We start from the raw sequence: 17399 nt of genomic DNA on the forward strand, positions 1-17399 counted from the left end.
GGAAGAAGATGCTGTGATATGCTAATGATCAGGTTTTCAGAGCATTCACACAAGGTTGGCGACACCTACAATATGCTGATATGAGGAAAGTTTCCAAACGAATTCTCATACACAAACAGCAGTTGACCGGCGTTGACTGGTGAAACGTTATTGTGATGCCTCATGTAAGGAGGAGAGATGCGTACCATCAAGTATCCGACTTTGATAAAGGTCGGATTGTAACCTATCGCGATTGCGGTTTATCGTAGCGCGACATTGCTGCTCGCGTTGGTCGAGATCCAATGACTGTTAGCAGAATATGGAATGGGTGGGTAATACGGAACGCCGTGCTGGATCCCAACGGCCTCGTATCACTAGCAGTCGAGTTGACAGGCATCTTATCTGCATGGCTGTAACGGATCGTGCAGCCACGTCTCGATCCCTGAGTCAGCAGATGGGGACGTTTGCAAGACAACAACCATCTGCACGAACAGTTCGACGACGTTTGCAGCAGCATGGACTATCAGCTCGGAGACGATGGTTGCGGTTACCCTTGACGCTGCATCACAGACAGGAGCGCCTGCGATGGTGTACTCAACGACGAACCTGGGTGCACAAATGGCAAAGCGTCATTTTTTCGGATGAATCCATGTTCTGTTTACAGCATCACGATGGTCGCATCCGTGTTTGGCGACATCGCAGTGAACGCACATTGGAAGCGTGTATTTGTCATCACCATACTGGCGTATCACCCGGCGTGATGGTATGGGGTGTTATTGGTTACACGTCTCGGTCACCTCTTGTTCGCACGTGTCTCTACCCTTCATTCGATCCCCACGAAACCCTACATTTCAGCAGGATATTGTGCGACCGCATGTTGCAAGTCCTGAACGGGCCTTTCTGGATACAGAAAATGTTCGACTGCTGCCCTGGCCAGCACATTCTCCAGATCTCTCACCAATTGAAAACGTCTGGTCAATGGTGGCCGAGAAACTCGCTCGTCACAATACGCCAGTCACTACTCTTGATGAACTGTGGTATCGTGCTGAAGCTGCATGGGCAGCTGTACCTGTACCCGCCATCCAAGCTCTGTTTGACTCAATGCCCAGGCGTATCAAGGCCGTTATTACTGACAGGGGTGGTTGTTCTGTGTACTGATTTCTCAGGATCTATGCACCCAAATTGCGTGAAAATGTAATCACATGTCAGTTATAGTATAATATATTTGTCCCATGAATACCCGTTTATCATCTGCATTTCTTCTTAGTGTAGCAATTTTAATGGCCAGTAGTGTACATGTACGTATTTCGTGTGTGTGTGTGTGTGTGTGTGTGTGTGTTTGGATGGTAGCGTAATGTTTTTGCTGTACGATGAAGAGAGAAGGGAGGCTGAAACTTGATACTGACATATAGTCAACTCCTCGCGAATACCACCAGAGGGACCGCCAAGCTTAACATGCCCATCCGACCCCTGATTGCCATCAGCAGTGTCTCATGCCCTCGTTTCACGAGATACTGCGGAGAGGTTTGGTATTTAAACCGGCAAACTGACGCAAAGTCTGGTGATCAGGAACTTTACGCCACCACCCTTTCTTCCCTTGCCGGCCAAACACTTCCAATGAAACTATTTTCCACCACCAGAATAAGGATCGGTTTACCGCCGGATCGAAGCATGCGTTAGCGACCTCGGCCACGGAAGCAATGCCGACCTGTGTACACTACCGAAATAGCCGTAGAAAATAGGATTAAAGCTCAACCCATCCAAAATCCAAGCGATGCAGTTTGGTCATTCTGGGCTCATAAGCGCGAAATGTCACAAATCCCTACCATCTTTAACTCTAAATGGGAAAAATATCAACTACTCTTCTTCCGAAAAGAGTGTAGGAGAAATAAAGATGAAGAATTAAAATGTACTGAGCATGTAACTGTAATGTGCAAGAAGGCATCAGCGTCCCTCCATACCCTGCAAAAAAATAAAAGGCTGTTCCCATTTGAACTGAAAAATAAATTGTACAATCACTTGTACTTTCAATTCTTGATTACAGCTATGTTACCCTGTAAGGTCATGAAAGCTCATGGCTCTTGAAACTTTCTATGAATGCATGTGTTCGGTATATCTGTGATGTTCGACTCCTTGATCACATGTCACCACCATATGCACAGCTATTCTGGTTGCGTGCAGACAAGCGCAGCGATTTTCATACCCTCTGTCTTCTCTACTGTCTTATCAATCAACACTGTCCCTCACATCTTTTCTCTACCTTAAAGCTCTTGTCTGAATAACACAGCAGAAACAGAGCAAAATCCTTTTTGTTCCACTTCATCGTTCAGCCACCTTCTCGAAGTCCTTCTTAGTAGCAGGAAACTGACACTGGAACAACCCCCGCGTTACATTTGAGAACTAAATAACATCTCTAGCTTCAGAAGGCAGGTAATGACATATCTATTACAGCAACAATAAGATTACCATTGTCCCTGTACGCACTAGTTACCTTAGTACGTCCCTCCTTCCAACCCGATCTTCTTGATTTCCTAATATTCTTATCCGATGCAGTCTTCTTAAATTTCCTTTTTATTTGATCATAGTCAGTATAGCTTATTCACACCGCCACTGCAGACACTCGAATCATCTTATTACTAGTTGTCATACTAAAGTTGTTATTTTCTAAGCTAACTACGATATAATATGTGCTGTACGAGTGAAAACCTGGTCCGATGCAAAATCAGGTCAAACAACTAAATAAATATAAGTAAATAAATGAAACCTGCCTGACTCTCTCGTATCTTCCCCTCGACCTCGTCCTCCTACTTGGTTTTTAATATAGGGCTAAAAAGACTTCTGATAGATTAACACTAATCCCTCTACAAATGCTTGGGTACTTCATCTTCCCTTTTTTATAGGTAGCGGATATTTATGATGCACACCATTCTCTTGCTATTTCATCTCCCTCTGCAATCTGACTGAACAACTTACATACAAGTCTCATCATTTGAGAGGACCCATATTTTCACAGCACTATCAGAACTCTTCCCAGTCCGCTTGCCTTTCCATGTCTTGCTATTTTCAGCTTGTCTTTTACTTCTTCCTTCAGTATTGGTATCGTATTAAGTAATGTACTTCTTCTATTGTAGACTTCTATTCCCTGGTCTTCATTATTTGTACCAGAAGATCTTTAAAGTGCTTTTTGAACTGACCAATAGATATAAGTTGTATTGTGGAACACGGATTGCTACCCATTTTTATTCTTCTTGTTATCCACCGTGCCTCCACCGATCTGCTATATGCAGATGAATCCTCTATTTCTCTGCATCCTCTTCCTCGTGCCTCCCTTACAACGTCTTGTTAGTTTCTTAGCCATTTTTTATACACTTTGTCTCTATTCCAATTCTCTTCAGTCCCAGAGCTTAACTACATGCTATACAGTTTTTTTTCTTTTCCTCGACAACCGCAGACAACAATTCCGTCGTCATCCATTCCATTCTTACTCCTCTTTCCTTCCTAAAGCGTCCTCCGTTGCTTCCTTGATCGACTATTTCAGGAAACCGTGCAGCCTTTGGCACTCCGTTCCGCCTCATTTTCCTCCTCTTTTATCTTGGGCATAATCGGAAGAGGAATTTTTGAAGTAATTATATACTGATCGGAGCCACACTCTATTTCTCTTGTTACCCTCACATCTGGTGCCTTAACCACCTGCTGTCTTCGCATTATTACATAGCCTATAACTGATTCTGGGTCCCTTGACGGTTTTGTGATGGAATTTGCCATTCATATCAACACACCTCTGAATTATGCAGAAGTCAATCGATCTCCCGTCACTCTCTATATTCGCTCCTCAATGACCTATAATGTAATGATTCAATCTTTTTCCAATTCTCCCATTAAGTCCCCGATTATTAATGCCCATCCGGACATTCGTCAACCACGTCTTGAAGATCATCGGAGATATCTCTCTTTTTCTTCTCAGGGGCATCTTCGTCAAAGACACACACCCCAATTAAAGTCATGAAATTTTATTGCTAAAGTGATTATTCTTTCATTCACTTTTATCCAATTAATTATTCCTTATTTCCATTTTCTTCTTATAAAAACTGCTACGTCCGATTTTGTTCCTTCAGTTTTTTCCTCTCCACTCCGAAACATAACGTAGTTTCCAATCACTTACTGTTCACATCCTTCCTTTTTCGTTTCTGTCATTGCCAGGATACTGATTTTCAGTATTTCCTTTTCTTTTATATTCTCAGTTTTTATGCCAGCCCCATTACATTCCATGTTCTACAAATCACAGTCCTTGTTCTTAATCCGAGCCTATGCCTTTTTGTCCATCGTGGTTTTCTACTTTTTTTTGGGAGGGATACGTAGTGAAGCCTATTTTTGCCGGGGTAAGATGCCAACCAGCCGCCGACCCCCACCCTAGAGGACGAGGTTTCGTCTTCAGGGTTTACTCCTCTAGGAAGGCTGCCCTCAATGGGGCTTAGATTTCCTGCATCCTTGCGTTGCCAGCTCGACAAAGGAAATCTCAAGTTAAGATAAAGGAAAAGACGGGTTTCTGTGAGACACTCTTTGTCCGGTTCCTCTGCAAGAGTACAGCCCGGCGTGGGAGACCACACCCGTAGCTGCAGCAGACGTCCGCCGCTCGTGGTCTCGCGGCAGCGTTCTCGCTTCCCGAGCACGGGGTCCCGGGTTCGAATCCCGGCGGGGTCAGGGATTTTCACCTGCCTCGAGATGACTGGGTGTTTGTGTTGTCCTCATCATTTCATCATCATCCAGGAAAGTGGCGAAATTGGACTGAGCAAAGATTGGGAAATTGTACGGGCGCTGATAACCACGCAGTTGAGCGCCCCACAAACCAAACATCATCATCATCATCACACCCGTAGCTACGCTACCTCTGGTATATTCGTCACTGAAATACGCAATCCCTCTCGCCCTCACGGAAGGTACTACGTTAAGGTGGAGTCTCCTCGAGAGATTAAAATAATTCAGAGCCTATTTAGGTTCCCCAAGTAACTGTTATAGGCCCTCTTCTGTTCTTGATCTACATAAACCACAAAGAAGACAATCTGAACAGCCCTCTTACGTTGTTTGCAGATGATGCTGTCATTTACCGTCTTGTAAACTCACAGGATGCTCAAAACCAATTGCAAAATGATTTAAACAAGGTATCTGTTTGGTACGAAAGTGAAAATTGATTCTAAAAATGAGAAGTGTGAAGTCATCCACATAAGTACTAAAAGATGTCCGCTAAATTTCGGTTACACAATAAATCTCACATATCTAAAGGCTGTAAATACAGCTAAATACAGATGCGAACAACTTATATTGGAACGATCACCTAGAAAACTTTATGGAAAAGGCAAACCAAAGACAGCGTTATTGGCAGAACATTTAGATGATGCAAGAGATGTACTAAAGATACTGCCTGCACTGTGCTTGTCCGACCTCTGTTGGGTACTGCTGTGCAGTAGGGGTCCTTAGAAAAAAGAGTTAACAGCGGACATCGAAGAAGTCCAAAAAAGAGCAGCTCGTTTTGTATTATAGCGAAATATGGGAGAGAGTGTCACGGATATGATAAGTGAGTTGGTGTGGCAATCATTAAAATAAAGGCGTTTTCCGTTGCGTCGAGATCTTTTCACGAAATTTCAATAGCCACCTTTCCGCTCGGAATGCGAAAATATTTTGTTGACTCCCAAATATAAGACGCATTAAAAATTAACCAGCATGGAGGCTTTAAAATGAAAACCGATTAAGGGATCGTAATGCCACTGCTACGGCAGGAGGCGTTGTCTCTCTTAGAGCGCTGAGGCCCCAAACTCACCGCTGGAGGGACATTGACGGACACTGAAGTGACAACAGAGCGAGGACGTGTACGCATCGACCATTCACTGCACTTAGTCTTGGTGGAAAGAGAAAAATGGAGGCCTGGAAAGAGGAGCAGAGGGGTGTATTGTGCTTTCTGGCAGCGGAAGGAGTGCGGAGAACGGAAATTTTTCAAACAATGTCACTAGCGTACGAAGAGCGCTGGATGTCCGTTGCAAGAGTCAAACCGTGGCACAAGCGATTCAAGGATGAACGGATGTCATTGGACGATGACGCACGACCTGAAACGCCACAAAAAGTTACCGATACCACTGTCCAGCAGATGGATGCCCTCGTTACTGAAGACCGGCGAGCTACGGTAGCATCCACTGCACAAAACGTCGAACTGAGTGTCGCAACTGCTATGGACATGCCTTGCTCTCCGTACACTTGTACACTTGTGATGTTGCAAAATCTGGAAACATTCGAGAAAATTATTTTTAATAGCACATCCGAAATGTCTTCTTACCAGTTGCAGAAAATCATTTGTTGCTTTTATTGTGCTCTTGTCCTGGCCATAACGACAAAATGGTTCAAATGGCTCTGAGCACTATGGGACTTAACTTCTGAGGTCATCAGTCCCCTAGAACTTAGAACTACTTAAACCTAACTAACCTAAGGACATGACACACATCCGTGGCCGAGGCAGGATTCGAACCTGCGACCGTAGCGGTCTCGCAGTTCCAGACTGTAGCGCCTAGAACCGCTCGGCCACTCCGGCCGGCCCATCTTTAGGAGGAGGACGAAAAGACTTTTAATATAATTTAGATTCCACCCGGAACTGATAGCGTGACTCAGCTCTTCATTAAAGAAATTTTTCGATTGTGAAGAGCATTTCTTCAGAAAACTGTCGGACGGTATACTTTCCGATATGTCTTTGTCATTTCAGGTTTATCAGCGAAAAACTGTTTTTAAACTTCTGGCATTTTTGCATGGTCTGTTTACGTCATACACTTTGCGGATGTGATCAAGTATACCTGTCCCAAGTCTGCCTAAATAAAATCATCACTGCGAAGTGCCTGAACGTATTAAAATTTCTTGTATCACGTGTGGCTTGTATAAGTAAAATGATTGTTTTCGTCATTCAACACACGTTTCGCATTTTTGTGACGAGTCAGGGAATAAACAAGGAAATGTTATACGGTTAGTAATATAAACATTATTCAAAAGTTATATAAGAACTGCGACATAGGAATTTTTATAAAATACTCCATGCCACCGAATTAAAGTTCCAACTGAAGGACGTCGTCTGTAATGTAATATACAGTATTATACTGTCTTGATTTTATATCCTCTGCCAGTCACTTGTATAACAATCACGTCTGAAACAATTTAACTGTTGATCTGACCCATAAATCATTCAAAAAATTTACGATTTGACACGTTTTTGGATGTTTCAAATAGAAGGAAAATCACAGGAGAGCTAAAAGAAAGGGACAGGAAAATGTGACTGGTTGAACAGTTACGAAAAAACCGTAGGTGAAGCAGTCACCCTGTTAACACATTAAGAACATATACCTAAAACTTTAGGAAACAATTTGGACAGATCGCAAAAATGTAAAACTCGAACCACATTCGTTTCAAAGTCACTTAAAATAGATGACAAATCTGCCGGCAAATTTGCCGCTGCCCTCTGGTCCGAAAATAAAACAGTCAAGTAGAATGTGGCGCCAAGTGATCTGTACGGCACAAGCACCGCACATTAGAGGGTCCTGCCACCGGAGCAAGAAGCCATACGTCATTGGGCGGTGAACTGTGCGAAGAAGGGTAAGGAGGACCTCATCCCGTCTTCGTGGCTGATAGGAAGTACGCCACGGCCACGAAATGGGCTTTACTGGACGCAGCTTATGATCAGTCACTTCCAGCCCCTCTAGGCTTCCCATGACTCTGTACCACAACAGCGAGATGGTAGCTTCCAGGAGGATAACACACTGCACTAAATGGGGATCGCTCCACGCCTCCTTGGCTACTACATCCGCCCTTTCGTTGCCCGCAATCCCCAAGTGTCCTGGTACCCAGGTGTTGTAGCTGGAGGAGGGCCTCCTGGATATTTTGGACTACGTTATTTGCCGAGTACAGACGTTTCAGAGAATGAAGGGCACTCAGAGGCCGGCCGCGGTGGCCGAGCGGTTCTAGGCGCTTCGGTCCGGAACCGCGCGACTGCTACGGTCGCAGGTTCGAATCCTGCCTCGGGCATGGATGTGTGTGATGTCCTTAGTTAGGTCTAAGTAGTTCTAAGTTCTAGGGGACTGATGACCTCAGACGTTAAGTCCCATAGTGCTCAGAGCACTCAGAGAATCGGAACAGACAAGGAATTTAGCGCTCAACGAGTGCCTCATCTGCTCCAGTGCCCACAAGATTGGGCACAGTAAAGCGTCGAAGACAATAAGGCGTCTAGGCAATCAGGCCTTGAGGACACGATCAGGGAAAACAACAGAGCAATCAAGGGAGCCCCCTGTTTCGACGCATCCTTAAAAACAGTTGTATCGTTGTGGTGCTTAGTTAAAATGGTAGAAAATAATGTACATATTAATGAGCGGATTGTGATAGCATTTTACATTAGGACAATAATTGCATGAAACATTGAAAATTAAATTTATGTTGCCCCTGAAAGCCGTTAGAAAAGCAAGCTGCAACTGGGATTAGATGACCAAGTGACGGGGTGTCCGCCTTAGCCATATCGTAATATAGATGGCGCCACGGTTGAACGTGTGTAGGCCGCAGCTCACAGTAGCCACATTAACCAAAAATGGTTCAAATGGCTCTGAGCACTATGGGACTTAACATCTATGGTCATCAGTCCCCTAGAACTTAGAACTACTTAAACCTAACTAACCTAAGGACACCACACACATCCATGCCCGAGGCAGGATTCGAACCTGGGACCGTAGAAGTCGCGCGGCTCCGGACTGAGCGCCTAGAACCGCTAGACCACCGCGGCCGGCCCACATTAACCATTTTAGCGATAAGCGCCTCTTCGATGGTAAGCTTTTCTTTACGATGTAACTTGGACGAAACAGCACTCTAGAAATGATACCGTGACAGTCGCAGGCCCAGGGAAAGTCTCCTTATCGTACCCAGAAGATAAGAACAAAAGGGGTAGCAGATCTCGCATACCTCTCCCGATCATTTCTTAAACTTTCCTTAATTTTTTTCAGTTTTTGCAGGCCATTCCCATTGCGCCTGCACCTTTTGTGGAGCCTATTTCACTAACCCCTTGCTGCGTATGTGAAGCTACGAGATTCTCATTCTTTGCACGACTCACAAATCTCATCAATATCTGTAGCTATTTTCAGATAATGGGGGAAAATAATGTACCTGGAGGATAGTGGATAGTGTGCCTAGGAAAACGTGATGTTTTCTGGTCGGCGTTTTAGTCCAGTGACTGATTTTAGAAGCACACGAGGGAATATGTATTAAAAACTGCAATAGCCAGTTTCCGGGATTTTCTGCTGTTTTTGTTGTTGTGAGACATGAGGCTGCGTTTTGTGCAGCGTTTTTAAATATTTTGATTTGTACATATTAAAGTGCTGTGTTACGTTTAAAGCTTTTTGGAGGATATTGTTAAATTCCTGAGTTATAGATTTTCTTCATCAGTCGAACACCATCTTTATCTTGAAAGGGGAGAAGATCTTCTATCACAGAATATGCAATACTTGCAAATGAACTAAGTTTCTTTAATGGCTTAACAAATTCCACTGCCTCTTAAGAATGAAAATTTGTGCTGGTAACCAATATCTTCTATTTCAAAATGTTTTTAACTCGTAACAATACTTCTTAATTTCACTTCACTTACCGATTATTGGTGTCCCGTAGGGTAATAATATAACACATAGACTATTAAATACGGTATTGACAAGATTTTCTCCATTGCGACTCTTTTAAATTTCAATGCAAGATTTGTTCCTAGGTAGATTATCATGTCGCACCTTGAAAAAATTTTTCACATTTCGGAAAACCTTTCCATAGATTCTGAAGGCGAAAGTATGAAAAGTGTTCCAAGGTACAACAAGTCCCCTACTTCATTAAGGACAACTGCAACACCTGAAAAAAGATATTCTCTGCAAGGTCATTAATATACGAGTCACGTTCCATAGTGATTTACCCTTTGTCTTTCCCCATGATTCACGGTGCGCCAACTGACCTATCACTAAAGTTGCAAGTATGTAAGACTTTAAACTGACCGTAAGTGGCTCGACAATTACTAGAAGTGAAATCCCTGCACTGTACAGCCCATTTTCCCAAATGCTATCATGATATGAGGAGAGAACATGGAATGTGGCCATCAAGGACAGCGCTGCACGACGTGGTTTCTATGGAAGTAGGGAGTAAACACTGCGGATACTCACAGACGTGTAAAGAGTGTGCACTGTCACGAAAAGTGCTCTTGCAGCACAACAACGCCCGTCCCATTACGAGTCGGAGAACGACGGTTGCCATCGCTCTAATTGGGTTCCAGGTATTGCCACACCCACCGTATTCTTCACTGCATCCTTTAAATTCTGTAGATCCTCCTTGAATAACTTAATGGAGTCTGCCACTCCCGCTGCAGGACAGCTGCTCGCAGTTCCTCGAAGTCTGGGAAATGGTATGCGCGCAGATTTTTGTTCATAGCCGAAGACAAGTTGTGCTCAGCAACTGCAAGTCAGGGGACTACGGTGGGTATGACAGTACCTGCAACCCCGTTTCACCGATAGGAGCCGTGGTTTTCCGTTTCGTATGCACTTCTCGCAACGGCGCACACTCTCTACATTCTGCCACCAACCGCTTTTGAATATCTGCAGTGTCTACATTCCACAGAAAACACGTCGTCCAGCGCTGTCAGTGGGGATGACATCCCTTGTTGCCTGGTAATGTAATTTACAGCAATTGGGAAAATGGGCTGTACTGTGGAGGGATTACACTTTTAGTGACTGTCCTGCCACCAACGATTAGACCGAAGTACTATATACTTGCAACTATAGTGACGATTCAAATGGCGCACCATGAATGACGGGAAAAATTAAGTGTACATCAATATGTAACACTCCTCTGCAAGATGAACTTCAACGGTTCCAACTCATTTCCCTCGGTTCTCATGAAGATACTTCTACACTTCGCGATGGCTCTTCACCCACGATAAGTGATTACTTCTTTCCCGCAGGTGAGGGAGTGAAAACTCTGAGAGGCTTCGCGGAAGCAATAAACAGTAGCAACGGTGACTGTGTGATTCCATTGGCTGTGCCTCTTGTTGCAGGCGCGAACGTGACGCGGGCGTGCGGCGGCGACGTGGTGTTGGCGGACAGCGGGGGCGGCCTGCTGCAGACACCGGCCTACCCCGGCTACTACGTGGGGGAGCTGGACTGCCACTGGCGGCTGCGCGCTCCGCCCGGCAGGGCGCTGCGGCTGTCGCTGCTCGACGTCTCGCTCAGGGGTGAGTCAGAGGGTGAGAGAGCGAAAGAGAGAGAGAGAGGGGGGGGGTGGGGGAGTGAGGGAGGTAGAGGGGGATGGAGGAGTTGGAGAGAGCGCGGGAGAGGGGGAGAAACGGGGGAGGAGTGGAGAGAGGGGTTGAGGGAGCGGCAGACGGAGAGGGAGGGGGGAGACGTATGATGGAGAGAGAGGAGATTGAGGGGGAGGAGCAGGGAGAGGAGGAGAGAGTGGGGGAAAGGAGGTGTGGAAAGAGAGGGTGGAGAGGGAGGGGGACGATGGAGAGGGCGAGAGAGGGGAAGACAGGGAGGAAAAGAGAGAGATGTTGACATCTACATAGCAATGAAATTACGCACGTTGCTACAAATAAATTAAAGATTGCAATAACTATTGAAAACTACAGTATATATTATCATAAATGGAGTTCGCTGTGAGCCAGGCATTCCCCTGCTTCGGCAGTGAGGTCGTAGATCTCCTGTAACACACCCTTGAAGAATAGTTCAAATGGCTCCGAGCACTATGGGACTTAACATCTGAGGTCATCAGTCCCCCAGACTTAGAACTACTTAAACCTAACTAAGGACGTCACACACATCCATGCACGAGGCAGGATTCGAACCCGTGACCGTAGCAGCAGCGCACTTCCGGACTGAAGACCCTAGAACCGTTCGGCCACAGCGGCCGGCTCCTTGAAGAATGTATCAGGGCCAGGTGGGCGATCGTCTGCTCTCCAGCTGCAGATCAGCAGCATTGGGGACATTCTGAAGTTCATCCCTGAGTCAGATGCCATGGTTTGTTCAAATCCTGTTGATGTTGTTACATTGTCTTGTGGGAAGAGAAAATGCTGGTAACTTGAAAGTTGTATCTGCGCTGCGCAGGATTAGCCTAGCGGTCTAAGGCGCTGCAGTCATGGACTGTGCGGCTGATCCCGGCGGAGGTTCGAGTCCTCCCTCGGGCGTGCCTGTGTGTGTTTGTCCTTAGGATAATTTAGGTTAAGTAGTGTGTAAGCTTAGGGACTGATGACCTTAACAGTCAAGTCTCATAATATTTCACACACATTTGAACATTTTGTTGTATCCGTCATTGGGTGGGAGTTCGTGTCATTCTGCTCTTGCCCAAGTGATGTCCAGTGATCACCGATGTTGAAGTCTTTGACTTGATTGGCGACAGCTACAGATGGACCTCTTGACCTCAGTCTCAGTTGCTGCCGTTAAGAAAATTTGCATCGAGATAAACAGAAGGAATGGATTGTCATTACATTTTTCCAACTCTGATTTGAGAGCTGCCAACCGTCTAGTTCCGGAAGGGGCGATATTACTCGCTAATGGTAGCCCATGCAGCGGTGTTGTCCTAATAGTTCCAGTCATGGACCGCACTGCAATATATCGACAAGGTTGGTATGGCAGCTATTGGTCCAGACAGGAGCACAGTATTCTGCAGTGTAGTGTACGAGGGTATTACTCCAATTCTTAAAGTTTGGGCAGTAACACCCCATTGAGCAGCTTCTGATTCAGTTTAGTTCTAGTTTCGACTTTTGCTGATAAACTTTTCAGATAGTGACTGAAGTTGAGACATTGAGATATGTTAGGTGTTGATTATGTTTCAGTGTGTCACCATCATAGAGAAGGCGAAGTATTCTTTGAGGTTCTCCTTTGTTAAGAGGAAATGATGTGACTTCAGTTTTGTCTGGATTGGGCTTGAGCCCCCACGTTTCGATTTTCGGTATAAAACACGATCTCCCCATCAGTAGTTTCTCACGTGCGCGTTTCTAATTGATATACAGGCTGTCTCAAAGTTCTCGTAGCAAACGTCTAGGAGTGGTAGATCACGTCAAGGGGAACAACTTTTGTTAGAGATAAAATGATCGTTGCCGCTTCCAGGCGACGCCAGGGGTCTTTCTATTGAATTCACCGGCCCTGGGACGACAGATTTCACCGAATTAGCACGACCTATTACACAGTTGTGCTATATCTGCATACTACCTATACCAGTGAACTGCTAGAGAGGATTTCAACAAGAAAATCTTAAGAATGAGTTTCTCAATGCGGAGAAAGATAGTTTAGAAGTGGATCAGTAACTCAAATTTAGATCAGCCTAGACCCCTTTCGCGCGTAGCAAACGACTCGAGTACTGGCAACACGTTGCATATGCACACTTCAGCGTGCCTACGCCCTGCCGCATCTCAGACCCATAACCAACAACATCGACGAGTCACAACAGAAATTAATGAGCAGATATAAAATACAATTGTAACGTACGCTCAGTCATAAGTAAAGCAGGTGAACAGTATCAGCAAACATTTTGTCTCCTAGAAAAGTTGTTCCCCACGACCTTTAATGCAAAGTGGATATGCTTCCTCATTCAAGAACACGACCTTGCGGATTTCCTCCTCTATTTGATTTTATCCATACTTATGATGTTTGGAGATCAGTTCAAAAATGGCTCTGAGCACTATGGGACTCAACTGCTGTGGTCATAAGTCCACTAGAACTTAGAACTACTTAAACCTAACTAACCTAAGGACAGCACACAACACCCAGCTTTGGAGATCAGTGGCCGGATGTATGTTTCCTAAAGCAGCATGGCGCAATTTTCAAAAACACTCGAAAAAATCGCTTTTGAGACCAAGATTTCTGAACGCTGGTGAGTACTATGTAAAACATTTCTAAATTACTAACAGAGTCACATGTAGCTCAGTGCTTAACGTATACAAATTGCAACTCCGAAATCACTACATTGGTGTGCAAAACTTAAGTAACGAAAGTAGCTTTCACCTGATGTGTCACCGCCAAGTAGCGTAGCTCGGAGAAACTTTCATCGTGCATAGAAAACACTGCTACAGTACAGTCCAGAAAGTGACCGAAAGTGATGCACAATGGCCGGCCGGAGTGGCCGATCGGTTCTAGGCGCTACAGTCTGGAACCGCGCGACCGCTGCCGTTGCAGGTTCGAATCCTGCCTCGGGCATGGATGTGTGTGATGTCCTTAGGTTAGTTAAGTTTAAATAGTTCTAAGTTCTAGGGGACTGATGACCTCAGCAGTTAAGTCCCATAGTGCTCAGACCCATTTGACCCATTTGATGCACAATGAAACAAACAGAAATGACAATTTTAAAAATGGTTCAAATTGCTCTGAGCACTATGAGATTTAACTTCGGAGGTCATCAGTCCCCTAGAACTGAGAACTACTTAAACCTAACTAACCTAAGGACATCACACACATCCATGCCCGAGGCATGATTCGAACCTGCGACCGTAGCGGTCGCGCGGTTCCAGACTGTAGCGCCTAGAACCGCTCGGTCACTTTGGCCGGCTGACAATTTTATTCAAAGACAACAATTACACTGAAGTAACAGCGATTTACTGTGGTCCCATGGACATTAAAAAAGGCGGAACCTGGTTCTTAATAGCGTGTGTGATCAGTCAGTGCATGTCCTTACAGGTGCTCCAATGCTGGCCACAAGACTGACGAGCAGATCATGTGCCAGGGTGTTCCATTCCTTCACCAGAACGACTGACAACTGCTGATGGTCGTTGGTGCATACGGTCGTCGTGCAATACGTCTCCCCGACACATTCCTTACGTGCTCGATGTGATTTAAGTCCGGGGAATATTATTTTATTCCAAGAGCTCCTGCACGAGCATTGCTCGATACGGTCGCACATTGTCATCCATAAAAATGAAGCCAGGACCAAACGCACACATCAAAAGAAGAACCCGAGGAAGTAGTACAGTGTCACAACAATGTTGACCGGTAACTGGACCGTGTTCAAAGACTTGGAGATCAGTACACCAGCGCAACATTATGTCTCCCCACACCATTAACAAACATTATGGCTCCCCACACCATTAACAACTGAACCACCAAAGCGATCATATTCGACAATGTTGTTGGGTGCATTAGGTGGTGCCACTTCTCTCCGTATGAGAGTATGTCCAGAATGAACTTGCTCTCACCTGAGAAGAGCGCGTGCCCCCCACTTCTCGTTGGTCCAGTCCGTATGCTCTTGTCACCATCGTATACGGTGCAGCCGATTTGCGTGTGTCAACAGAAGAGAACGTAGTGGTCGTCGGCAAAGAGACCACCCCCATGCACTCACCGTGCCATAGCGGAGCGTGAGATCCGTGCCTTGCAGCCCTGTTGAAAGGGGTTGCAATTGCACCCGCTGTTTGACGTCTGTCCCATCTTGGCTGATGGGCGATGCAGGGATCATCTCCCGCTGTAACTGACCATTGTTAGCCCCCTCCATTTCGGACAGCAGTGTCTCTGGTTCGGAACGGTCCTTTTACGCGTGAAACAATGCTTGAGCAACACCAAACTCCTGGCCTACACTCGTCAGCTTCATCTTTCTTTCAGTCTCCCGATAGTTCTCCCCCCTTGTCACGTCATTTAGATGTTATGTGCGGGCCATGTTGTAATGAAGGACACCATCATATTGCATCCATAACCGCTCACTGATTGACACGCAATGTCTTTTCCCGTTTCTTCAACTACCTTCTTTTGCGGGGCCAGCCCCATTTTGCTATGTATTCACGGTGATTTCGCTGCATGTGACGTCCAGCCCTTTCATTCATTTCCACTGAGTTGTTAATATGTTACATTACTTTATCCATCTCGTCCTTAAGTTTTGCAGATCAGCGTAGTTGAATTCTGCTAGTAGCACCTTTCTTTAACTTTTTTAAAAATAGTTCAGATGGCTCTGAGCACTATGGGACTTAACATCTGAGGTCATCAGTCCCCTAAAACTTGGAACAACTTAAACCGGACTGAAGCGCCTAGACCCGCTCGGCCACAGCGGCCGGCTAACATTTTTTTGTTTTTTTTAATTCTTACTTTTTACCAAACGGGAATATTACTAAAAACATGAAAACGTATTTTTTAATTGTAATTAGTAATTACTGAAAACGCGAGTATTCACAGTAAATTAAAAAACTGAATTAAAAATGCAGAACATCAAACAGAAAACAAAATATTCTTTATTTCTAGACACTCAGTAGTATTATTAATGCATTTAATTCTCTTCATTTAGCGATGAGGCATTTCGCGCATTGGGTTCACATTTTAATTTATTTTCATGCACCAAGTAATTAAAAATAAAGCCTGGCGCGCACAGCGCAGTAGCGTGCCAGCCAGGAAGGTTGTAAGCTTTCTATGAAACTATTTGTATATAAAATACTGAACATTCTTTTTCAAAAAATTTCTCCTTGTGTAAAGTGCCCGCTAGATATCGTATTAAACAGCTGGGAAATACTGACTATTGGTTGGCCCTGACTGCGCTTGTGAACAGTGTCGTGAAACAAAACTTTAATCTTAGTGAAATGCTAAATTTCATATAATGAAAATGAAGCTAATTACATGCCAAAAGAAACTAATTATGTTCTCTGTTAAAACTATTTCACTGAAACTCAGTACTGTAGGACGTTATGAAGTAATATGGCAGATCTGAAATACAGTACCTACAAAATAAAATACGGCTCAACTCGGAAGAAATTAACTGATTAAGATTATCTACACTGTTCACTGTAGATTAATGTGCTTGCTTAGCACAACACCTCAAAATTCTGACTGTACGCTGTTTCCTCATAAGATTGGAGAGTAAGATCTGCCATGAAAGAAAAGTAACTTTCCTCTTAGCCTGCCGGGCTAGCCGTGCGGTCCAACGTGCTGCTCCCCGAGAGGAAAGGCGTGCCGGTCCCCGGCACGAATCCGCCCGGCGAATTAGTGTCGAGGACCGGTGTGCCGGCCAGCCTGTGGATGGTTTTTAAGGCGATTTTCCATATGCCTCAGCGAGTGCATGCCGGTTCCCCTTACTCTGCCTCAGTTACACTACGTCGGCGATTGCTGCGCAGACACTGTCTCCACGTACGCGCACACCGTCAGTACTCTACCACGCAAACACTTGGGGTTACACTCGTCTGGTGTGAGACGTTCCCGGGGAGGGCGGGAGGGGGGGAGGGGGTCCACTGGAGGCCGAACCACACAATAATTCTGGGTTCACGGTGGGGTGAGTGGACTCCCTAGCCTGTTGTGGGGTTGTGTACCACTGAGGGCTACGGCGGAGACGAAACCTCTCCGTCGTTTTTAGGTCCCCAGTTCAATAAATACATACACACATACAGACGTACAAGTTACCTCTTGCTCAGTACAGTACAGTAAAAG

At 45.2% G+C, this 17399-nt stretch overlaps 1 protein-coding gene across 1 annotated transcript in view; it reads left to right on the forward strand.

Annotated features, from left to right (window-relative positions):
- The window catches only part of LOC126190917 (uncharacterized), a 481361-nt gene that overhangs the window by 406140 nt on the left and 57822 nt on the right, over window positions 1-17399 (forward strand). The window contains exon 4 of the mRNA XM_049931547.1: window positions 11072-11248. Coding sequence (XP_049787504.1) covers window positions 11072-11248 — 177 coding nt within the window. The remainder of the gene's footprint in view (window positions 1-11071; window positions 11249-17399) is intronic.

The sequence above is a fragment of the Schistocerca cancellata genome, chromosome 6, assembly GCF_023864275.1.
Source record: "Schistocerca cancellata isolate TAMUIC-IGC-003103 chromosome 6, iqSchCanc2.1, whole genome shotgun sequence".
Lineage (NCBI taxonomy): Eukaryota > Metazoa > Arthropoda > Insecta > Orthoptera > Acrididae > Schistocerca > Schistocerca cancellata.